Source organism: Mycteria americana, chromosome 6, assembly GCF_035582795.1.
Source record: "Mycteria americana isolate JAX WOST 10 ecotype Jacksonville Zoo and Gardens chromosome 6, USCA_MyAme_1.0, whole genome shotgun sequence".
NCBI lineage: Eukaryota > Metazoa > Chordata > Aves > Ciconiiformes > Ciconiidae > Mycteria > Mycteria americana.
Window position 1 is genome coordinate 70,361,681 of NC_134370.1, and position 26,367 is coordinate 70,388,047.

Here is a 26,367-nt window from a genome sequence, read left to right on the forward strand (position 1 = left end):
ATACCAGGCTAACCTGACTGCTCCTGGCCTTCCCTGAAATAGCCTTGACACAGTCTGCTGCAAGGACAGACGGCACATGCAGCCAGCCTTAGTTCAGACTGCACGAGGCACACACGATGCACGGAGCTGGCTCTTGCTCCAGGCCTGGCAGCAGGCTGGACTTGCCAGGTAAACAAGCCCAACTCATTTCTGACTGGACCGTGTCTTAAGTGACTCAAGACAAAGACCATTTCCTAACCAGACAGAACTACCTGAAGCATAACTGGCCGTGGCTCTTCAAGGGGCAGAAGTGCAATCTAGAGGTTCTACTGAACTAAAGTTAAGTCTATCCAATCTAAGACCAGATTTCTTTGCGGATGCTGCCCAAGATACGCTAAAGCTTCCTGGCTTTCAGATCCAAAGCTTGATGGCTCTCCTGTTATTTCTGAGAGACAGAGCAGAGTCCATCAGAAGGGAGAGCCAGAATTCACAAGCATCGTTTGCCTCGTTCCACTGCAGTAACAAAGTAAAGCATCTAAGTCGTCGTTGGCGACAGTAAGATGGAATACATGTAACACTATATTCCATAACCTACAACTGACCTATGGAGTTCCAGAACATCTTTCAGGGATCACAAAGATCAAAGGGAATTATTCTGTGATAGATCAGTAAAGATGCATTTCAACTGAAGGACTGAGTGAAAACATCTGCCTTTTGACTACGGCCTGCTAATGCATGGAAGGTACCCTTTGAGGGGAACAGAGGGTGAGATGATCTCACGTCTGGGACTTAAAGCCAGCAACAGAAACAAAACCTCTTTACCAAGAAAAAAAAAAAGATAAATTTCTTCATAAGATAAGCTGCTTATGTCATTATGTAAAGTAATACAAAGAGTACAAAGTCTAAAGCCTACAGGTGAAGAGCTGAACATTTGTTTTTGTTTTCCTGTCAGATGTGAGATAGCACTTAACAGATACGGTATTTAAGAAAACCTCAGTTCTGCAAAGATTGTATTTTTACTAAGTCCAAAACTTAAACGCTGGAATAATTTAGAGATTTTTTCAACCAAGAAAACACAAACAAATTCATTGTCTCAAAAGCCTGACATAAGTAAGCCCAACTGTACCCATTTCACAGATTTTTTTTTTTTTTTTTTTTAATTTTTAAACAGAAACCCGTAAGTGGCTCATTGGAAGGTTTAAAAAACCCTGTATGTCAGTGCTGGAATCTCATGGTAATTTTTAAGTTTGCAGAACACTGCTCTATACTCAGACATTAAATAGTTCTTCTCATCTGCAAGACAAATAACTTCCAAGCAAACAAGCCCGTATTTTTAGAAACCTTTCTTTAAAAACAGACCATCACTTACAATCACTGAGACAAGCCACAACAGAGCTGAGCTCCTGGATGTGAAACTTGTGCTTGACTCATGGGCCAATGGAGTTTAGCTGCATTTTATAACAGACCTTCTAGAACCCAAGTCAATCTAATGCTTACTGTTGTAGTATCCTGCACTGGCCAGTTCTGGAGCATCTTTTCGAGAAGCGCCTGGTTTATCATCACACTATTACTGCAGGAGCACTGGCTTCATGTCTTCAGGTGGGTAAGAAAACTGAAATGCTATGAACCCAGGCTCACATTTGCAGTATTAGTCAGACTTAATGTGAGAAAGGTAAGATATTCAGTAGGAAAATGAGCACTGAGCTAGGTTGTCTTGCTTAAGAAATAATAGATAATTGTCTAATATTTCTGGAAAACCTACATGGAAGTGGTACATATTTTGATACTAGGGGAAAACATCTTCGGAAATGTCTCTTTCACATCTAGCATTGTTTTCAGTGGGTTATATTATGCAATACTTTATATATAGCAACTTGCTGACTTCTACTTTGCTCAGACAGCTTAGTGTCTGCTTCTCTGCTGCCAGCTGAAATGACTTTCAAACTGAAATACAGGGATGTGAAATTAATACAGGACTATACCAGAGGTGATGGTCAAACTGATAAGCAAAACAATACATTTTAAACGCTAATAAATAGCTAATCATTGGCTAAAAATGCTAAGAAGGGTATGAAACACAGTTTCCCACAGCACTCTCCTGGAGAAACTGGCTGCTCATGGCTTGGACGGGTATACCCTTCGCTGGGTAAAGAACTGGCTGGACAGCCGGGCCCAAAGAGTGGTGGGGAATGGAGTTTACTCCAGTTGGTGGCCGGTCACAAGTGGTGTTCCCCAGGGCTCTGTGTTGGGGCCAGTCCTGTTTAATATCTTTATCAATGATCTGGACGAAGGGATTGAGTGCACCCTCAGTAAGTTTGCAGGTGACACCAAGTTGTGCAGGACTGTTGATCTGCTTGAGGGAAGGAAGGCTCTGCAGAGGGACCTGGACAGGCTGGATCCATGGGCCAAGGTCAATTGTATGAGGTTCAACAAGGCCAAGTGCTGGGTCCTGCACTTGGGCCACAGCAACCCCATGCAACGCTGCAGGCTTGGGGAAGAGTGGCTGGAAAGCTGCCTGGCAGAAAAGGGCCTGGAGGTGTTGGTTGACAGCCGCCTGAATATGAGCCAGCAGTGCGCCCAGGTGGCCAAGAAAGCCAATGGCATCCTGGCTTGTATCAAAAATAGTGTGGCCAGCAGGACTAGGGCAGTGATCGTGCCCCTGTACTCGGCACTGGTGAGGCTGCACCTCGAACGCCGTGTTCAGTGTTGGGCCCTTCACTACAAGAGAGACATTGAGGGGCTGGAGCGTGTCCAGAGAAGGGCAACGGAGCTGGGGAAGGGTCTGGAGCACAAGGCTGATGGGGAGCGGCTGAGGGACCTGGGGTTGTTCAGCCTGGAGAAAAGGAGGCTGAGGGGAGACCTCATCGCTCTCTACAACTACCTGAAAGGAGGTTGTAGAGAGGTGGGGTCGGTCTCTTCTCCCAGGTAACAAGTGATAGGACGAGAGGAAATGGCCTCAAGTTGCACCAGGGGAGGTTTAGACTGGATATTAGGAAATTTTACTTCACTGAAAGGGTTGTCCAGCATTGGAACAGGCTGCCCAGGGCAGTGGTGGAGTCCCCATCCCTGGAGGTTTGGATGAGGTGCTCAGGGACATGGTGTAGTGGTGGGCTTGGCAGTGTTAGGTTTACAGTTGGACTCTATGATCTTAAAGGTCTTTTCCAACCTAAACGATTCTGTGAAATACCAACAAACTTCTTTTCCACTTTTATCACAGGAGAAGATTCTTTGTCTTTTTGCATATTATACCCTAGTTAAACGTGAACTTAATTGTATCCTTAAAATATCTGTCTTATTACCTGTTACTTAGTAAGACATGACTGTTTTGTCAGTGCCTAGTGTGATGTAAAACCAGCAGAACAGAACATGGTGATCAGGAGAATGTGCTCAAAGACAGCGGCCGCCTTTCTCAAGGCTGCAAGAAGCTATTGTTCCTTGGCAAATCCAGGCCTGACTCTAGAGAGAGCTAAGAGAAAACTTATCCAGGACCCACACAGTAACTGTACTGTATCAAGGGCTATACAGCCTCATGTACAATGCTGGTAAATAAAGCTTTAGAAATATTGTAAGTCACTCTTTCCGTTGACTTCAATTTCCTAAAGGCAAAATCTTTAGTTAGATCTCAGCATAAACATACAACCACTAGGACCACAGTTATAGGCAGAAAATACTCAAATCATACTGAGATCTCTTAAGGAAGGAAAAAAAAATGAAGGTTTAGTCTTCCTGATTCTGTTAGCAGTGTCAAGCACCTCCAAAGAACTAAGGCTCATTCCAAGTTCAGCCTGGAGGAAACTGCATGGCCATCACCAAATAAGAGATAAGATAAACCCATGTTTAAAAATTATTTCAGCTTTTCAGATTCCAAGGGTTTTAATATGAAACAGCGAAGAAAAACATTTAAAATCAGGAAAAATACCTGGACAAGTGTCCTTTTAAGGTGCCTGATGACTGGCTCATTCTCCAAAGATACTACAGTGGGGTCCAATATCGTGCGAACTACATGGTGGGGAAGCTGTTGCTACTCCCAGGTACATCACACAAGAGGACCTGAGAACAACAGCCTGGGTCAGTGCAGCATCTTTGGTAGTTGCTGGAAGAGAGTTCCTCCTTCCCACGCTTGTTCCTCTGGTACGCCAATGTAAAACACACACAACTAACAATGCCTCCTAAAGCAGAACAAAAACCTGCATCTAGCAGTCTCCACAAGACAATCAAAAATCATTCTAAGTACCCAGCAGGCTCCCTCTGGGAGCAAAGAGGTAGAACTGGCACTGGCAAAGTCTACAGCAAGACTAACGACCGAGATAGAAGCTAGTTAATGTCAGGCTCTGAAGATGTCTTCTGTATAGAAAGAAACGATCGAGCAATGTGGATTGGTTTTCCCTACCAAGGGAAGAAAGTTAACAGTCCTGAGAAGCTGTACCTGGGAAATGATACTGGCTAAGCTTTCAGCGTTCCTGCCTCCACCTGCCGGCAAGGAGAAACGCTGCTGCTGAGGATTGCTGCTGCAAAGATCGTTCGTGCTCTCTTAGCAACGAACGTTCACAACTGGAAGCAGCGACCGACATTACCGCGTTGTGGCGGCAATAAACAGTGCTCCGCGGTACTTCTAATACAGGATAATCCACCTTGCAAAATTTGACACCTGCGGTTTATAACCCAGACGGTTGTTCGATGCCAGAGAGTTACTTACCTCTCTTTAAACAAGATGATAACAAATACACGCAGCAAGAATTCATACCTTAAACAAAATCAAAAGGTATATATTTTTCTATGCACACTAATTACCTGGTAAATGACATCTTGAAAAAGAACTGGAAAAGTCAGTGCAGCATCTTCTAATTCATTTAGACTACAGTGCACTAATGTTTCATCCTATTAAAAAAATAAAAGATGGTATAAAAGAAAGAAAAGACTGTGAAAAGAATGTTGAAAATAGAAGTCGTTTTCTAGATTTTTATGCTCATTTTAAGGTAGGTTTATTTAGTCTGGAAAATGTATTTTTGTGCAACTGCCGTCAAGATTGAAGAAGAATTCTTAGAATGAATTATTCATTTCATTATTCTTGCAGTTTTTGAAAAAAATCACTTGGAATTGTGTGCTAGGGGCATAATTATACAAAGATATTTTAATTTTGTAGGCTATCCTGTCATTCAGTTCAAATCTGCATCTGTCAGTTTGAATAATCTATCCATTCATACGACCACTAGAGGACATGCCAACCGATACTGTTCATGACAAAATAATGTTCCTGACATCATTAACAGGGGCTGAAACAACTTTCAAAACAGAGAGACTAAAAGAGATTATTATAAAGACAAATATATTTGCTATGAATATGTAAAAAGTGGATTTGTGCCCTCTAAGAATAAGAATGTTCTAAGAATTAAGAGATTCATTCTTGACTAATCTTGATGCAAGTCATATGAAGCTGAATTTTCCTATTTATTACATCTCATTTTTTTCCACGCTGGATTTAGGAAAGCTGTATGGGGACAGATAACTCTTTGTTTGAGACAGTAAAAATTGTAATGCTGTTTTTTTGAACAGGATGTTAAGTATTCAACAAATACAGCAAGCATTCTATTCTTGCTGCTATTAATTTTTTATTAATGCAGACTATCACTAAAAATACTAAAAATTGTGTAACATTCAACAAGGCCTTTTTGTTTAAAGCAAACATTACGAATTTCAGCAACAAACAAAATAAATGAACTGCTACATACCCCCTGCTTTTGGTATGTGTTTATAAAGGTATTTACCAAGTCTAGAACTAATGAGAATTCTGGTGTGCTTCTTGTTTTCAGTGGAAGAGCTGGCTTCCTGTTAAGTTGTTCTTCTGTTAGTGGCGGAACATGTTTGATGAAATAATATCTGAAAAGAATACAGATTTTGCTGTAGGAGTGTATATACATTATTTAACCATAGCTAAATGTAGCCCAACTTAGTATTTTGAATATTTAAGGCTGCACAAGAAATAAGTATTTTAAATTGAAAAAACCCCACATCAATATACACTTACTTTTTTAAGTTAAGAGCTTTTGGAAATCATTACCATAATATAAAAATGTTCCAGCTAAAAAAACCCCTGTCTTAATCCAGTACCCAAAATTATCAATTTAATCTTTTCAGTATCAACATTAGCACTTACGGATCAAAGACTTCCCAGTCTTCTTCATAGGTGGCTTCTGCATGAGCTGATGAGTAGCCACTATCTGGAGATACTGGTGCTAAAATTCAACGAAAATGACCAAAACAAAAAAATAAAACAAAAAACCACAAGAGCTAGTCTTATTAGTGCAGTTTTTAAAAGTGAAAACTTGCACTTGATACACGAGTGCCTCAGACAACAGCGAAAGAACTCTCCCTTCAGCCCTACCCCTCAGTCCCCACGTCCCCTCTGCAACAGCCTGCACAGCTCCTCAGGAAGCTGCCCGAGAGCTCGATGTCACCTCATGCTCCAGAACTCCACGACCTGGCCAAACTGGCAGCGCCCGCCTGACACAGCAAGGCATCCGCACAACCTCTGATGATGTGAGCTACCTGGAGGCACATTCCAGCCTAAGAAGCAGGAACAACTCTGCCAGGCTGCAGCTCACTCCCACCTCAGGGCTGCAACAAGGCAACAGACCAGATCCGAAGGTCTGGGTTGGACCTGTGGATCCCACATCAGCCCCTCTACTCAGAGGGTGAATTTACTGCCTTGGAAGGAGTCCTCAAAAGCCTCAGGACTACTTAATTACCAGCATGTTTTGAGGGTCTAGGGAAGATTTAGATAACTGTTAAGAATTTGATGCCAGCCATCCACAGAGAGGAGAAGCTGAATTTTATGGATACAATTTTTGTCAAAGAAGATGTATGATGAGTCTTTTGAAGAAAATGTGGAAAATTAATGTAGGATCTATACGTTTCTCATTCACTTGACCATGTTGTTCTAATATATCAAAGTGCTGCAAATTTCTCTTTCGTGATCAGCAAGTCTAGGGTGTGCATTTTTAATGGGGGGGGGGTGGGGGGGTGGGTGGTGTTCAATATTAATAAAAATGCCTTTCTTCTGGAATCTTTGTTTTCATTTGAAGAAATGTTATGAGGTCAACTGAGTTATACCAGGAACAAATGAGACTTGCCAAAACCGTATCTTTAATGCATAAAAGGGAGCTGTCTATTAAATGTAAAAATCAATACTAATATTGTTTCCATGCCCTAAGCAATTGCGAGATATTAATTTATACAGAATGCAGGTGCGAGGATTTCCCTAAGAGTACAAACTACATACAGCTTCAATACTTGAGTCCACGGCAAGCATGCATTTCTTACCTGTAAGTGGTGGCAGGTCACGGTCATTTGTTTCCTCCACTTCTCCTAAACCATTGTTGACAGTGGATCTGACCTGCACGGCTTGGCTAGTATATGCTGCTCCGTTGGTTGATGTTGTAGTACTTGTAGTAATCTCATCTACCTGTTCCATGTCAAGCTGTTTGACTATTTCTTCAGCTTCAACAGCTTGTCCTGGAGAATCTGATCCTGATGTTCCTGAATTAAGATTTCAGTACACTCACAGTCATTATCTTTAAGCTGAGTTACCTATCGGAATACTGATGGTCATTATTAACCACACAAAAAAGAGTTTCAGAGTAATTGAAGATAGCTGCACTTGCTTCACGTTACCAAAATAAGAACCAAAATGAAGACCATGACAAATGCCTTTTATGTTTGGGACAAGGAACTTCATACCCCGGGTTTTTTGATTCCTTTCTTCTTCTTCTTCTTTTTTTTTTTTTTTTTAATAAAAGGTACACTGCTAGATACTTACACCTATGCAAAAAATGTTCTAATGCATATAAACCTATTGCTTCTTTTATTAATGATCAACCCTTCTAAGAATTAAGGAGCCCTTTATCTGGCAGTAGTAACTCTTGGTCTGTAAATCAGAATGAAAAGTGTACTGCCACTCAAACCAGCTTTTTCTTAAAAAAAAAAAAAAAAAAAAAAAAAAAAATCTATCATTCTTAGCTTTCACAGTATTGGCTTTTTAAATAGTACTCACCATTTTTATTTGCTGGTGAAAAAAAATTGAAAACAGGAGAAAATATGGTTCCCAGTAATGTAGTTCGTGGGGGACTGCCAGTGGCAGGATTATCTTCTAATTTTCCATTTTGCTTTACATGTTGGTTAGTCATTTCGTAACTCCCAGCTTCTGTAAAAGAAAAGTGGTAAAGTATAATACCATGCTTCTGTTTTTCACAGTTACATCCTCTCTTTTATTGTTATTATTTACACTATAGGAAAGATCCCTCTTGCTCACGGTTCAACTTGGTCGACCAAAAAACTAGCCTAAGTATTTAATGGGGGGGGGGGGAAGCTAGCAATTTAGAATCAACATAAAAACAAAATGCCAATTTTCAACACCATCTTAAGTTTTACACTACAAATTAGGAAGCCCTCATTGTTTATATAAAGTATGGTATAGATTAACAAACAACAGAAGTTTAAATCCTTTAAATGGGCTTGATGATGGAAGACAGACTTTCAGATGCTGCGCACCTTTCCCAACAAATAGATGTCAGTATCAGTGGGACTCCACTAGATGGAAACAAGAGAAAGTGACAGTGGAACTCCAATGGCTGAACCTCCAAACCTCACAAGATCAAGTCCATAATTTATTATTCTCCACATATATACACACACACATGTGCATAAATACAGTCGTGAAGTAAAATCATTTTTAGTTGTTATCACAGATAACAAAGGACACAGAATTAAATAAATCTTCACATTACAAAACATGACACGTAACCATTAAGGTTGTTTATAAATGTGCATGTACAGTAAAGTACATCCTAGAACTAAAAATTGCCATCTCATGGCTACGATCCAAGACACAGCTCTGAGACTGAAATGAGAGAGAAGTTATTTACTTCACAGTAACAAGTCTTTGAGACGTCTGCCCATATGGAAGTAAGCAAATGTATTTTGTGCACATGAGCTGAGAACCTTTTTGTCAGCGGAGCCTGATGGAGCTACACAAGTCCTTCACACTTCCCATCGTTTCTATATCAAATGTAGGGTGGGCCAGCTGCAACTCAGTGCCTTCACTAATATGCAGTATTTGAACCAAGAACTTCTTATCGCTGCAACAGCAACATGGGCTCCGTGTGCTCTACGTGCGTATCTCAGAACACAGCCCATGTATGAAGTCAATCGTTTCCCTTTCATCTTTGAGCACTGCCTGGGTGCATCACGCTGTAAGTGAGTGCATATCCACTCTCTCTCCAGGAGGCAAAACCCCTTAATTAACAGTAGCAAGTATGGGAAAATGGGGTTTCTCCTAAAGCCATGTTACACGGACAAGTGACAACAACCAAACAGGAAATTCTCTCACACTGTAACCTTTCCATCACTGAAGTCACTCATTTGGAGCTCTATCCTCTACTTTAGCTGCCGACTTTTGCAAACCTTGTTGGACTATGAAATCTCTGAGACCTATGCCTTGCTGACAGACTTGGCAGAAACCAGACAATGGATTCCCAAGTTACTGGGGGAATGGAGAATGAACGAACGCTGACAGGCAGCACAATCACGTTCAGTCTTGTTTCCTTAGAAAAGAAGTCTAAAAAATGTTTTTTTTAAAGTCAGATTTGGAACCACAGCTGATACTTTAAATGGCATTGAGCATTTTATCATGTCATTATTAGAGATAGTAAAAAAGAATCAATTTTCACAGGGAACAGGGTTGTGGAATCTCCATGCATAGAGGTATTCAAAACTTGACTGGACAAGGCTCTGAGCAGCCTGACCTAACTCCAAAGCCAGATCTCACTTCAAGCTGGATCAACACTGCTGTGAGGGGAGCAGGGGGACTGGCCCAGATGACCTTTAGAAGTTCCTTCTGATCTAAATTTTCCTATAATTCTATGACAGAAACCCATCTATGTGTTCGACAAGTGCTTTCAATATCTAAGGATCCCTGGTTACTTCCACAAAGGTCGCGAGTTGGGAAGCCATATTTCACTTTTTTTGTGAGAAAATCGGACAAGAGCTAAATCAAATAATTATCACTGGCTTTTTAGAACAATTTTTTTTTTTAAAAAGTTAAATTAGTTCTAAAATAGCTGGTCATGATCACATACCCAAATTGTTCTTATAAAGATACAATGGATGTGTCTGAGAAGTGATGTAACTGTTGCTTACAGTCTCAGAAATCTTATTTTGCTGCTATTAGCTCAGCTTTGCTCTCACTGAAGTCAATCACAAAACCCTTAATAACCTCCACCACTGAAGAAATGTTCTGTGTTAGTTAACAGCTGTAAGATGGCTGAATCACCATTCAACTGCAGCAACATACGATTAGAATATTTACAAACCTCCATTCATTTGACTTTTCCGTCGTACTCGAGAGATCTGTTTATTAGGCTTTTCTCCTGTTTGAGGTGTGGATGTAATCAAGTTGTTATCTATATCCCGTTCAATTCTACTTCTTTTTGCAGGATTTTCTCTTTCTTCCTTAAAATAGAAAAGGGGGGAAAAAGAAACATACTGAATAGTGCCTCTTTTCTCCACTGAATGCTACCAGAAAATGTTAGCTGTTAGAGAAAGTTTCACAAAAGATCCATTTATTGTTCCACTTCCAGAATATGCAACATGTATCTGGACAGCTGGAATTTTCAACTCTTTTAAACTGACACAACTCAAGGTAAATAGCAAAGTATTGGGAAAGAAAACTGTACTTGGAACTTCTGTAGTAGAAAAACTGTCTTTAAGTACTATTTCACTGGAGAGCCAATTTATAAATATTGAAGTGCTATGGAGTTGGGAAAATGTAGAGACAAGGCAACTAAAATTAGCTGAAACTTGACTTCTCTGCCCGTTAAATATACAGGAAGTAAACTGCACAACAATATCCAATATGAAATTCTCCACCATGCTCCCTGCATCAAGTGGCTTGCTAAATTGTATACAAGTATGTCACTTGCTGCTATTCAATCCAGACAAAAGTGACAAAACTTAGCTGGTAAAATGTTTTAAGTAAGGGTTACCACCCAATGATTCTTCTTACCCGTAAGTAAATGACTGCTCTTCCCTGTGGCTTACATGAATGATATAGAACCAAACATTTTTGCGTATTTTCTGTGCATGAGTGTACGTGTAGGCACACACGTTTAAGACAGGTTTCTTCCCCTTTTTCCCCAAAGCACCTACTACAACTTAATAAAATGGCAATCTGAAATCTAAAGCATGACCATATAGAGTACACTGAAACGTAAGGTGTGAGACAATGCAAAATAAATTGAATTCAATATCAAAATAAATAATAAGGCCACAGACCAGTTAATTAAAATTTCAATTTTAGAATTACAGTATTACCTTTCTGGAGCAGCAGTTTCACATCTTTAAAAAGAAAAGAGAAAAACGGTTTGCGTGCTCCAAAAAAAAGTGAATAGATCTTTTAGAAAAATTAATCTAAAGCCCATGCTAACAGTACAGTAGCTAAAAGAAATACTAACAAACATGGAAATGTATCGACATCCATATCAGAAGACAAGCGAACACCACTGATCCCAGAAGCTTCCTATGGGCAATATCCTTGACCAACAACCTTGGTGAGAACAATCTAATTACTACCACTTAGAATTAATAACATTATATATAACATAAATCCATATAATGAGAGAAAACGGATGGCTCACTGAACTGATAAAAGAACAGTAAGGCATCTCATCTTCTAGGTCATTTGCTCAAATGTTCAACACGGGGGAAAAAATGAGAGAAATTAATTAACTTCTAAAAGCTATCCATTGGCATTCATGAAATGAGTTGTGCTCTTATTCTGCTTTATGGAAAACAAGTGTAGAAACATTACAAAAACTACAGTGGACACAGGGACACATGGTATCAGCAAAGGCATAAAGAATTCACTAAACCTGGAGAGCCCTCTCATCCTCCAGAAGAGGAGCTACCGTGACATGGTGGGAAAGCTCACACTGCTGTGCCCATGTTGTACTAGTTAATAGAATTCAAAAGGTGAAATTAAATATAATGTTATTGTGCTACTGTGTTGTATAAACCAATCCACTGAAAATTTTATTGTGCAGATCTAGAATTAAATATACCTATTATATGTATTTATATAACAATCTATTTGAATTTGATGATCTATTCAATTCAATATAACCTATTATTATCAATAAGTGTGCCATAAGGAACATGGCAATGTCACACCAACATAAACATTTTGTTTCTTTTCGATTGTTTTCAGAAACCATGTATGTATATTAAGAAATGGCCTAAGCTGAGCTGGAAGTCATGACAACGCGTTCGAAGTCAATGCAATTTCTGACAGCACTAGAACCCCCAAAATCAAACAAGTTTAGAGGGACTTGCAACAGCAAGTCTACAACATTTCCAATGTTAACATTTAAAAATGTTAATAGTACTTCCTGTACGCATACGTGTATCAGTTTTTCTGGTATATCAGATGTGTCGTTTTGTAAATGACAAATACTGCTGCGCACTCCATACTATTGCTGACTTGCATGGGGGCCGTAAGCTAGCCGAAGGCCTCAAGATCAGACCTGTCGCCATCCACAGTCGAAGAGCCACATTTTCGTCTCTGGTTTCTCTAACTAAATAGCTATAAGGTTTTGTTTGTTTAAGGATTATTTCTAAGAAGACATCTTTACAATACCAGATAAATGACCTATGACTGTGATCAAAATTGTCAAGATATACTTGTTACGAAGACATTTATTACCGTAAATCCATATAACCTCAGTGGTGATTCAGATTTTAGCATACCCATAAACGAACAGCTATGCAAGTTGTACACATACACTGTCTCAAAGAGTCATAACGTTTCCATGGCAGCCACAAGACTACTTTGTTAAGTCATTAGCGCTTTGGAAGATAGCCCGGCAGTATCAATATCATGCCATGCTAATGCCACTGGAACCACTCCAAGTCCTGCTACAGGCACAGGAGAGGACATGAAAGGAAACATGAGAAAAATGTGGACATTTTATATTAAACAACCTGTCGAGAAAAAAAAGAATGAAATGTAATCCAAAGATATGGGAGAGGAAGAGGAGAGGGGAAGAGAGAAAGTTAACAAAACCTTAAAGAGACAAAGGAAAGGAAACCCAGACATATTTCCCTTATCTTAAAACTCCCATGTAAAATGTTTTGCTTAGATTTCAGCGTTTTGTTGCAGTGGTTTTGCAGCCAAAATGTTGCACTACTGAGCTACAATGTGGGCGCTGAATGTAAAATAGATTAACTGTCCCAGTTTAACAAAAACCAAAATGTAAGCAGATTTAACTATTTATTTTTACTGAAACATTTCTTTGTCAGTACCCCAATGTTTCTATGATAGGTAATTAACACATGCCATGAAATACTAAATTTCGCGATATTTTTGACAATTTAAGAATATACTGTTACTTTAATTAAAATTATTTCAACTTCAGCTTGTTACAAAATTATTGTTTCAACATTTAGTTCAAAACCCAGAAAATACTTCTGAATTTATATCATATTTTTATTTATCGTATATTTAATCTGAGATACATTTTAATTTAGTTATGACTTCTTGGCTACTCTTTAAGATTTAGAGCTACATAATATCAGTATCTGGACTGCTGGGACTGAATGAAGTTTGTTTTTTTTAACTGGCGTCCCTTTACAGAAAAAACCCACAGGTTTTTGAAGAAATTGCAAGGTTACATTCAGCCTATCAAAGTAATACAGATAAATAAAAAAATTCACCCTCAAAACGTACACGCAACAAGTTCCAACAGGTGGAGATTAGTAAAGTTCAGATTTCTGTCTGGATCAAGACAGACGGGATTTCGTGGTTTAGCCCTGACAATGTTTGAATTTGATGCACTAAGCAGGGCAGTGTTCGCTGCAGTAATACACTGAGGAGTCATATCAATTTCATGATAGTTGAATGTGTGAGGTTTGACCTTTATTGACTGATGGACTCCGAAACAATTTTGAATAAAAATGCTAAAAATATTCAGCAAATTTATGCTTACAGACTTGCTTTTCTTAGTTGCCAGTACTGGTAATTCCCCAATTCAAGGAATCCTTAAAACACGAATTAAAAATCTACTGAATTTATTAGTCAACATTTTCAATGTTGTCAACAAAGAAATACCTAGGTAATATACCCTGTGATTTATTGGATTGTCTTAAATATGCCTACAATTGACTCCTGTAGGGTTTGAAAGTCTGCTTTTTTAAAAAAAATATCTGTTACCTGACACAACTATCACAGGTACTTCTTGCCTTCCAATTCCTTACAAGAATATTTTGCTTCTACCACACTACATGTTTATTTATTCTTAATAGAAAGAAATGGCTTTAAATCAAATTTAACTGAATATGACCCAATTAAAAAAAAATAAAAGAAACCCACTGATGGTGTACCTTGGGTGTGCTTCCTTTAATAAACTTTTTGATTGAAGACAACAAGCCCGTTTCATTTTTCTGTGGTTTTCCTCCGCCAACAGGTAAGCTCTCTTCCACCTCTGAATGTTTCCTCTTTGCCCTCAAAGCACGTTGTGTGTGAATTTGATTCGATTGCTGAGAAGCTTTCCGCGTTCTCAGCCTCATTTTCATGTGTACCACATGTAAAGCTATAAAAGGAAAAAACAAGAATACTTAGTCATTGAAGAAATGTATTAAGCTTCAGATCGTGAATTCAAAAAATTATATAACACTGACAGCGTTCTGATGCACTGAGCTTTCACATCCATATATATGGCTTGATTTAAATCAAAGAGAAGAGCTATTTAAGTTAAAGCGTAACATTGGCAGAAGAACAAATGAATATCATCTGGCCATGGATACATCTAACCATTAGATCAATGAGGTTTTTGCATAACCCTCCAACCCGAGTAGTAGGAACAAAAAATCTACCTGCTTTTAAGATGAAAAGGATTGTATGGTGCCTGGTGTCCTCAGCATCAAATGACTAGACTCAATGACCTAGGCAGTCCTTTCCAGCTCTCTGTTCCTCACAATACTTCATTTTAAGTCTCTACATTAAATTTGAGATGAGGCATAAATCTAAATTTGTGTCAAATGTTCACAGAAGAAGAAATCACAAATGAGACTATGCATTCAGTATGGGTGAGGATATAGCAGCTCAACAAAGGAACCTAAGATTGATCTTCAATACAACTGTATTTGGGAATAAGATTAGAGCACAGGAGGACTCATGCAAGGGCAATATTTATTAAAGCAGAGTAAAAGGCCATTCCAGGGAATGTGTCCCATTTATCTCCAACCTTATACTGGACTGCTAGTATAGTCAAATTTGTGCCTACGTATAACTGCTTTTCTGGACTGAGGGATATGCCTTCTTCAGTTGACTGAAGCTCATACTTGGGTTGATTCAAATGGGACTATTCACGTGCTTAAAATTATGCACATTATGGATCAGGAGCAGAAAAAAGAAGTAGTAAGGAATCCATCTGAGTCGTAATGCACAGAAATACTGCTAAGAAAGTAATACGCATTTCCTAGCCGAAGTCATGACAAAAAGCATTTTTTTTAAGGAAGAAAAGCATACGCTTAACACAACAGGAATCAGTATCTGCTTTTCTGAAGTTCATTTAGCATGTATCTTATTGCTGAGTAGACAGAATAGTCTATAACATTTAAAATGTAAGTAATGTCACAACAGCTATCTTGTTTAGGAAAAGGCAACGGTGGCATGATTCACAGACATAGAAATACTGTGACAATATTTTTTTCAAAAAACAGTCCAAAACCTGTTCACTGTTGCATTTGTTCGCAGTTAGATAAATCTCCATCTCAAAGGAAAGGTGTTCCAGCTAATGAAGAATAACATAACTACTGACATTATTTTTAGAAGACTTAGCAAAAAAAGTTCTCAATTGGTATTGTCAAGAGTGAAACATTTTTGTTACGTATAATATTTGTTGTAACTGGCAGCAAACATGGGATTTCATTTTTCATACGTACATGCCAGCATCTTCCATCAGTAGTTAATACAACAACTCTTTAGAGACGGGAAAAGGACAAGTCAAGATTCTTAAATGACTGAAGTAACTACAGCAAAAGCCGACTGATGTGTGAGGTTCAAGGAAAGACAACAGAAACCGTAGCCTAAATTTATAAAAACTGGTTCCTTGTAATCTTGCACCCTCTAGTAACAGAAGCATTAAAACTCCGAGCCCATGAGAGTATCCTTTTGTTATTAATATTTGCAATAACATTTGCATTTCGTTTAAAAGAAGCTACTGTATGTGGAAAAAAGTAATGCAGAGAAATAATGAAAAAAATCCCTAAAGATTTTAATCCAATTTTCTGTTCCTACTCCTTGCCACTAGAAAAATAAAAAGATAAAAATAACATTCTTATACAAAGATGTAAAATAAATATGCCTGTTATCAGAACTTGCATCTCGACTTTTCTTTCTTACAAACTGCTGCCAGATTAATTTTTGGGATATGATTTATAGTGGGAAGGATCCACACCAATAGACATATGCTGCTACTGTACTTCTGCACAAATCAGGAGGACCTAATTATAAAACTGAAGAAACTATCAAACATCAATGGACAGGACAGTCCAAAGATACCTTAAAACATGTAATGTATTTTCACTTCAGAAATATTGAGGAAAGCATTATTTTTTATCAACATTATGTGGATTAAATAATGTACTTCAAGTTAATATGACTTACCAAAATCATATTATCCTAGGTGGCTGAAAAAAGAACAATTACATTTAGGGTTTCTCAGTGTTCTTGTACATGGGAGATGAACTAATTCACAACCCTAGCAGGAAATACAGCCTGAGACAGAAAATGGCCATTAAACTTTTAAACCAAATAGTTTAAATATATCAAGTTAAACAGTTCGCAATTTGTTGGAATGAAGTTAGCGAAAAACAACACTGTTTTGCACCATGTTAAAAATATTCTTCAAACTCTCCAAGGAGCTCTAGTCCTTCCATGCTTTGAAAAGGGAATTTTGTTAGCAGTATATCAACCTGTTTAGGAATTAATTTGGTTAAATAACTCTCTGAAATTCTTCAACCTGTGTATTGCAAGGAGACACACGTTAGATCACTGACAGCAATCTCTCGGACAGACAAGTGAGAAGAGAAGGAGCGCAGACAGCAGAGTCATAAACACTTCAGCCATCCCACCTTCCATCGGTTTCCAACGGGGCCCAGCAGCCCCAACATGCTAGGCTCCGTCACATCTCTGACATGCCAGCCAGCCAGCCCTACGCCACCCAGAACGGCTAACCGTGCTTTTTTTGTATTCCACAGGTTGAATGGATTTTTGTTTGCAATCCTTCCTGCCAGGAAGCCCTGGAAGCCAGGCACAGGAACAGAGCAACGAGGCAGCCTATACCCATGACGGTCCCTTGGGTACAGGAAACATGTTTATGCTGAGAAGTTGAGGAGGGGAATAAAATCAGAAAGATATAGGAAAAAAGGTACAAGAATATGTAATCATCAGAGCAAACTTCTCAAAGGTACTTTAAGATATGGTAGGATGACATGAGGGAACCTAGTGGGTTGCTCCTGCTCCCTCCTCATTTATTTCCCACACTCGTATCAGAGTTTGTCTCCTCCTCAGAGACCAGGCTAGCTCGCTGAGCTAACAGGGAAAAAAAAATTACTCCATTTTTATGCCAGTTAAATCAGTTTATTAAGGGAATCAATGGGCATCCGAGTAATGCAACAGAGCAGGCACTGGAGAAGAACACAGAGCACACCTTGTGAGTGTCGTAGCTAGACAGCACACAGCCTGCTGAGTATTTTGGAGAGCTGAATAGGACAGAGGTCCAAAGACAGACGGCGGGAAGCTGGGAGTCACTAGAGGCTCCATTCCCAGAGTACTCACTGTGAAAGAGCACAGGGTTTGAAGTGGCCCTGATGTCTTGGAGCAAACAGGTAGGCAGTGGGCGCGTGAAGCCAAGCACCAAGCAAGCGGTATGGAGGGCAGTCAGTCCCACCAACCGCAGTCCAAGAATTCCCTGATCTCCATGACATCTGCCAATGCCATCACAGAATCGTTTAGGTTGGAAAAGACCCTTAAGACCACTGAGTCCAACCGTTAACCTGGCACTGCCAAGTCCACCACTACACCATGTCCCTGAGCACCACATCTACCTGGCTTTTAAATACCTCCAGGGATGGGGATTCCACCACTGCCCTGGGCAGCCTGTTCCAATGCTGGACAACCCTTTCAGTGAAGAAAAATTTCCTAATACCCAGTCTAAACCTCCCCTGGTGCAACTTGAGGCCATTTCATCTCGTCCTATCACTTGTTACCTGGGAGAAGAGACCGACCCCCACCTCTCTACACCCTCCTTTCAGGCAGTTGTAGAGAGCGATGAGGTCTCCCCTCAGCCTCCTCTTCTCCAGGCTGAACAACCCCAGGGCCCTCAGCTGCTCCCCATCAGCCTTGTGCTCCAGACCCTTCCCCAGCTCCACTGCCCTTCTCTGGACACGCTCCAGCCCCTCAATGTCTCTCTTGTAGTGAGGGGCCCAACACTGAACACAGCATTTGAGGTGCGGCCTCACCAGTGCCAAGTACAGGGGCACGATCACTGCCCTAGTCCTGCTGGCCACGCTATTTTTGATACAAGCCAGGATGCTCTTGGCTTTCTTGGCCACCTGGGCACACTGCCGGCTCATATTCAGGCGGCTGTCAACCAACACCTCCAGGCCCTTTTCCGCCAGGCAGCTTTCCAGCCACTCTTCCCCAAGCCTGCAGCGTTGCATGGGGTGGTTGTGACCCAAGTGCAGGACCCGGCACTTGGCCTTGTTGAATTTCATGCAGTTGCCCTTGGCCCATCGATCCACCCTGTCCAGATCCCTGTGCAGGGCACAAGAAGAGGATACCCTAACCTAAACACCAAAGCTGGGGCCTGAGCATTGCTGTTCTTAAGCCTTTTCTATACTGTAATGCTTTTGTGCCACTCGTAACTGTGGTCTCAAGTTAACCCAATTAACAGAACCTATTTTTCAATCACCTGTGCTACGAACTCACTGGAAAGGGTGTATTGCACAGAACCAAAATAGTCAGGACTCCCTAAAATATATATGTTGAGTATATAAACATATACACAAGTGAGATTCTTAATTCTCATTTACCTAGTTCAAAAAACTCTGAAAGGTAAGAAGAGAGCTACACCGAACTAATTCAAGTTTTTGATTGACAATGGATAACCCTTTACCATGGGGAATTAGGAATTGAGTGAATGAACACTAAAATATAATGGGATTTAGTATATTCAAAGATGTAAACCACATTCATTCAAAAGTTCCTTATACATTTTGAAAAACTGGAAAACATCCTGCAATGTGACTTATAAAACAGCAGTCTTAAAATATTCTGGTGAGAAATCTAAGATGACTGCCATTTCCTGGGTAGGAATTAAACAAGACTATACTAAAACCAAATGTGTGTGAAAAGGAATTAGACAAAATCGTAAAACACTGAAAGAAGACTGACACTAGTGAAATTCCAATTTGAGAATGAAACTATTACTTAAATTTTGCTATACTACAAGTTGCCTGATTTGTCTAGAACTGAAACAAATATTAGGCAGACAAAAGATGAACCAATTTAATGTTTGTCAATGGTGAGTATGTATTTATCCAGCAAGGAACCATTCAACTCATCTGTATACTATTGCTAGAGAGTTCTTTGGCTCATTTCACATCCCGGGTATCAAGCCTGGGGTTATAAATATCTCTAATGGACTTAGCAACAGTTACCTACAATCCTCTCAGTGACAGAAGTTTGCTTTCCTAATGCTGGATACATCTGGCAGTGGACAGTTTTTACTTGAATTATATTTGTGTTTCTTTTCTGAAACAAGCATAAACCAGACTACAATACTTAACGCACTCTCTCAGTCAAAATAATCAAGCCTAAACATGTACGTGAATTTCCTTCCTCAAACACGTACCATTTGGATTTCACCACAGCGTGCCATTCAGCGAGGAGCCGCACTAAATGACTGTGTAGCCAAGTATCTCACTCAGCCACATTCGGTCAAGACCTCGGTTGTGCCAGGGAGGTGCGTGAACACCAGAGTCGAACAGTTGTACAGCCGGTGGCATGTGGGATTATGCTAAACAATCCTCAGGCGTTTTTGTACTTTAATTCTCTTTTCAGCAGATTCTCTTTCAGGAGCTTGCAGCTCAAAATCCTCTCTCTGTGCAATAATGTAATTCCTTCACATCGTGAAAAGTTGGTACTAAAGTATTACTGCAACATCACGAACCCGAAGTCAACTAAATACATTAACAGCAAATACACTGAACATTTAAAGGCTCAAGCCATGTTTCTGCACTATATACGTCATATTTTAAACCCTCAAAACCCCCTTCTTTCTTTAATTCCTTCTACGTCTATAACAAAGTCAGAGAGTGGAACAAAAAGGGAAAAAAGAAAAGCCTCATTCTTCAAAAGAGAAATACATGGCAAAGAGGGACTAAATGGAATTCTCATTCAACAATTCAACAGTTTGTGAGACAGGAAAACAAGAAATGAAGGAGCAGCTGAACGAGATTCCCCATTTTCCCGAGTCCCCACACATCAAGCTGTCAGGCTCACTGCCCTCTAAGTGCTGTTGTTATTCCATGGCACAGGTACAGTGTACCCACAGGAAAGAAATTCCTGTGAGTGACTCATATTTCTAAATAAGAGCATACCTCCATGAAATTTTCAGTTAGGGATGATTTATTTTCCCACCACACACGGTACTACCATTTTATCTATTTTTCCCAAAACTATTAAAAGAAAAATTAGGTGAGGCACATATAATTACAGGGTTTAAGGCTTTTTGATACAGGAAAAAGTTTAAGATGGTAAAAGAACAATAGTGATGAACAATAGGAAGCGATAACTGACAAGAAAATTTAAAATTATAGTGTTGAACGATTTCTACATTTAATTTGGCATGCAGTAATAACGCTGAATTGCCGCCACTGAAAACTATATATTCCAAGCCTGAACACCAGAAAAGCTCTAGAGGATTAAGACAACTGAACACACTGCAGGAGTGTAACTTGGTGAGCAACATGAATGCGAGGTGAATTTAATTTATTTGTTTTTTTCCTATCTCATCGATTTCTCTTGCATTCAGATGTAATGCCCAGGTCTTTCCCAGGCAGATCAGATGCTACAAATCCTCACTGCATCTCACAGAATATCGTGCTCTCCCCAACACCACAGAAGGGGGATGTACGGAGCTGGAGAGAGCTTGCGAGCCTACCTGGCCGCCCTCCATGACACTGGAAGGCAGACCATGAGCTTCTCCTAAGAGGTGAGACAGTAATAGAAGAGGAAAGGATGAAACTTGTGTCAGCTATGTTGGGATCCTCAACATTTTTTACACAACAGAGCTTCTGCTGCTATAGATTATATTAAGCTCCTATTGTGGACACAGCCTACGTTGAAAGAATATTTTTTTCCTGCTGCCACAGTACACCTCCCTTCCAAAAGACAGAAGTAAGCCAAAACCCACTCCCTTCTCTCAGAGTAACTGTGCCCATACATTAGTTTTTGCCATCATGGAGCTGCTGACCAGTGAGTATGAAAAATTCACACTGCAAAACAAGGCGTACTGAAAAATTTTGTGAAATATATCCGATTTTAACAACCACAACATTCTTCCTGCATTACTTCCACAGCATTTCCTGAAACATTTTTTACACAAAGCCAAGAAGGCAGTAAAATTTTTCTTACTTTTTTTTAGATTTTGAGCAAGAGCGTCAATGCATGCTGTTTATGTTGCAAATACAGATGGATACGTGACCAACACGCGAATTTGGACTGTGAACTGTCCAAATTTAACAGCCATGACAACCAATGCGTGGGTTTGAATTTGTGAGCTACGAGTGGCAGGTTCAGTGTCCCATTATCAACCAGCTCAGATAATACAGACCTCACTGCTGAGAAAATGCGTTCATTTTGTTCAAATATGTCTGGACATACAAGCTGGATCACAGCGTGCAGATCCACAGAAAGAGGAACCAAGAACAAATGTTTTCTTCAATTTCCTTTTAAACAAGTAATACCGGTCATATCTCATCAGCACATTTCATTACTGCAATGTGACCCAGATTTCAAGTACGAAGAAATCCTGACGAGAAGACGTGTTCATTGAGCTGCCTGAAGTCCATTCACATGGTACTAGTGATGCTTTCAAGAAACCTAAGATCTAATGCTAGCGTACAAAGAAGCCTGAGTCACCATGGGAAACGGACAAAAAATTGGTAAGCCTCTGCCTGGTGGGGAGAAAGAAATATGGGACAAATGATAACCCGAGTGTAATGACATACCTGTCTGGACTCACAACAAAGTCAAGGAAAATAACTTCTAGATAAAGTCTTTCATCTAGACAGGCCCCAAAGCACTTTGCAAACTTCAAGGAAATGCTTTTTGTTAGTTCAAAGATGTTGAGACTTTTCCCCCTCAGACTCTTGGCCTTCTTTAACCAATTTATTTTCCCTCCCTAGAAAATTACTGCAATTTCGTGTTATTCAAGCTGATGTATTTCATATTTTGCAACATACTGTATTACTTGTCACTCTTCTCAAATCTTCAAGTGTGTTTTTCTACAACTGCCTCCTAGAGAGACAACTATTAACTAGGAAAGCATGCATCAAAGAAGTCTGGAAGTAGTGCTAGTATAGTGTAGGTAAAAGCAAAATAAAGACAATGATTTACAAAACCAGCAAAACAGACCGTACGTACTACTCAAATGTTGGTGCTTGGTTATGAAATCTGGATAAATGTATAAAGAAACCACAAGTTCCATCAAAACGATAGCTAGCAATTATAACTATCAAAGACACAATGCAAATGGCACCTCTAAATTTTCCTTGTTTTATTGAAAGCACTTTTTATTCTCCTCTGTACCTTTCAGGTTACTAAGTCATTTCAACCTGAAACAAAATCATGCTCAAAACCCCTGGGTTTCAGTCCCCTTGTTTTAACCATGACTCCTCAGTACGCCTGCCTTGGGCTCACATACATAGCTCTACACTCCCAAAGCTTAAGCATCTCCCCTAAAAGAAAGATTTTCTTAGAAAGATTCTGCCGAAGAATGAAGGTGGCTTTTTATAATTGGCCTTAACAGAAAATAGATTTTCTCTTACTTCATTCTTCTGCTCTAGCAATCATATTTCTAGGCACCATTGTTTTGCCATTGCTTTGCTAGTGAGGCTTTGTTTTGATTATACTATATGCATTTGGAACTGAAAGTTTATTCCCTCCAGGCCAAGACATTTTTCTCTTTGCAACTGAGGGCACACGCTTATAATTAGTTCAGTCTTTTCAGTTTGGGTCAGACTACTAACCAACAAAGAAAAACGGAAAGCTGGGTTAATCACAGAAGAGTTACTCTCGGAACAGAACCCCAAAATCTGTTGCCGAAGAAAGATACTATTTACAATCTCTGATGTTGCCAAGACAAGAATTTTACATTAGTCATCTTCAGATATTGTGGAGCTCACCAACAGCCGAGACGTTTTGAAATAAAAGTTTGCAGTGCTCAAGCGTTAGACGAGCAGATAACAAATTCCACTAGAACCAGCACTGTTCCTGTTGAGATTCGGGAACAGACCAGCTGTCTTTAGACATATTAGGCTCCCTGGACATTTAATCCATGCTGCTAGGCACACAGGGAGCCTATTTTTGGAAGTCATCTCCCTCTTGTTACAACCCGTGGTATAGACAGGTTGCTAAACACTTCCTGAACAGACCTTCCAGGATGTTCTGTGACCACAAAAAAATCTTAAGGAGTTACTTTTTTTAATTGTTCATCTCATCCATATTTGTTATCTTTTTAATTAAAAAAAAGAAAAATCAAGATTAATAAGCCCAAGTAAGTCTGTGTTGGACTATGGAAGCCATGGAGTAACTCCTGTGTTTCTTATGAGAAGCTAATAATTTTTGCAAGGTCTACACAGACAAGAGAGCTGCATTTTGCTTAACCTCACCCGAAAACCTAATCTTACTCTACTTCACCTTAATCTTCCTGTGGGATCAGAACCACAATCACATATTCCACAGGACTTTGTCAGGTTGCTATCTTTTAAAAGGCTAGATAACATTTTTGGCTGCTCCTTTGGCCTTAAAAATAGCATACTATTTTTATTGTAGGATAAAAACCTCTATAATGATAATATGATTCTTATTGCTCCGGAAAACCTTTTTCCTTGGTGCACTATATAGCTTCAAAACCCTTAAAAACAGTTTAAGCTGTGCTCTCTACCTTGTAAGGGGCTGCTATTGTGCTCTTCTTGCACCTGGCTTTCCTGATTTAAAAATAAAAAATAAGAAATCAACCAACTCTGTTGTTAAAAATTAGGAAAATGCCATCACAGTCAAGATTTTTATCAGTCACTGTCTGTACAAATGTTAAACTAAACATTTTCCATTACATATACATGCTGATTTAAACCTGACTTTTTGATAGCCCATTCTGACCTATTTCTTGCATGGAAAACTTCATTCTTATAAATTTCAGTCTCTGAGATTAATTTGTTAACTCGTGCACGTATCCAAGTTAAAATTGATATGAAAATAAGTGCTAAAGTTTTAACAGCTTTACCAATTTGTAAGTGATATTATGTTTTGACATATAACCTTAAAAACATAAGACATTATGAACTTGGATCTCATTCAGTTTCAAAAACTTAACTGAAATGAGTTTCAGCGGCCTGTCTGATCCCATCACAACGAGGCTATTTTACACATTTTATTTTCTTTCATTAATTTTTTTTCTTATTTTAATTTGGGTGAAAAATCCACAAGAAAAAACAAACCTCACTGGCTACTCAGTGGAAAGTTATAGGAAGTTTCTGGTCAATATTCCAATAATACAAAGTATAAGAAGCACAAGTTACCGACAGCAACAAAGTTTTGTAAGCCAAAACTGATCTACATACACACCATAACATTTCCATTCTTCTTTGATTCTACCCTGAATTTCACTGATTTATTTCACAAGCTAATTGCCTCCAGTTTGGACTAACATATCTCTGCCACTTTAAAATGCGTGAGATGTAAAGAAATAATAGCTTTATGGCTTTAAAGTAGCAGATACGGCTCTGTAAACAAGCAGGGAATTGCTCTGTTGAGTGAGAAGATAGTGTTTGTCTAGTGCCTTACTTTGGGAAGTTTATGTCTGAGAAAAAAGTAGGAGCTATAGAACTATTAATACTACCGTAATATAATACTATTACTGATGCCATATGGTACAGGTTTACATTCTTAAGAAAAAACATGCAAAATCAGCTAGCATTTTAGTATTCCTGGCAACCAGGGAGACTTTCTGAGTCAGAGAAAAGGGAGGTTGCACATCTGTATCACGGGGCATGGATTCACACGCTGTGCTAGTAAATTTGAATGGAATAGAGGGGCTAAAGTCCACGAATCTCCACACTCATCCCATAAATCTGTATCTATATATTTTAAAACAGAGAAATCTGCAAGAACAAAAAGTGCTGGTATCACCTGTGAGCTTACACGGTTGTTGGATTTTTTTTTTTTCCAATCATTGCCCAGTATTAGGAGCAAACCCAGCCTCTCCATAGGAATCCCACACAACAAGAAATGGCCATGCCACCTTCCAAAGCAACGCAAGTCTTCTTGACAGTGGTTAATTTATTACACTACAAAGCAGTTACATTATAATTTGGGAGAATTTTCCAGATACTGAGGAGACCTAATTTAACTTAGATATCTAACTTAATGCAAGTTAACTTAAGTGTCAAACAAATACTGAGAAGAAAGTTAGTTGTCACCTTTATGCCTTCGATATATACGACAGAGCACACAATACTTTTCACTAGAAGTGCTGAAGAAACAATTTAGCAAAATCATGGAAGAGTATTCTTGATACTTATAAACGTTTTAATGAAAACAGAAGGAATGCTTTCTAAAATCCATACCTCCTTCCTCTATGTCCCTTCCAGCTCAGTAGGTACTTTTTCATTGCGCATTATGACCAAGGGGGGGGTGTAGGAGGAGGGAAAGAAAAGGCAGGCTATAGCGAGTGATGTTTTCTCCGACAGTAAAGTCAATTTAAGGAGCTATTCATTCCTCCACCGACTGTGCTGTTTGCTGCCTTTCAGCATGTAGTTGCAAGACGTTAGTTTTTGCAGAGCAGCTGGCACAGGGAGTTCCAGCCTCCCCTTCTCCGGCACAGCTCACTCTCACCCGCATGATAAGAGTTTGCTGCTCTGACAGGCTGTGGCTCCATGACAGCCTAAGCCAATCTAATCGCTGTCAGACTCCTGCACCCTCCCTGAGGCAGCTTTGGCACTCGGCTAACCCTCCATTTAGCCATATTTTTAGGCCAGCTTAGTAAACTG

General features: G+C 39.4%; 1 protein-coding gene across 3 annotated transcripts in view; it reads right to left on the reverse strand.

The window, feature by feature from the left end:
* The window catches only part of CTDSPL2 (CTD small phosphatase like 2), a 46,185-nt gene that overhangs the window by 9,932 nt on the left and 9,886 nt on the right, over nucleotides 1-26,367 (reverse strand). The window contains exons 2-10 of one of the 3 annotated variants that reach the window (XM_075506491.1): nucleotides 16,697-16,719; nucleotides 14,902-15,022; nucleotides 14,410-14,618; nucleotides 10,347-10,485; nucleotides 8,030-8,179; nucleotides 7,300-7,515; nucleotides 6,134-6,212; nucleotides 5,745-5,856; nucleotides 4,771-4,857 (exon numbers count right to left, since the gene is read on the reverse strand). In XM_075506491.1, coding sequence (XP_075362606.1) covers nucleotides 4,771-4,857; nucleotides 5,745-5,856; nucleotides 6,134-6,212; nucleotides 7,300-7,515; nucleotides 8,030-8,179; nucleotides 10,347-10,485; nucleotides 14,410-14,601 — 975 coding nt within the window. In that variant the 5' untranslated portion in view covers nucleotides 14,602-14,618; nucleotides 14,902-15,022; nucleotides 16,697-16,719. The remainder of the gene's footprint in view (nucleotides 1-4,770; nucleotides 4,858-5,744; nucleotides 5,857-6,133; nucleotides 6,213-7,299; nucleotides 7,516-8,029; nucleotides 8,180-10,346; nucleotides 10,486-14,409; nucleotides 14,619-14,901; nucleotides 15,023-16,696; nucleotides 16,720-26,367) is intronic. The other 2 variants (XM_075506490.1, XM_075506489.1) reach the window with 2 other exon arrangements.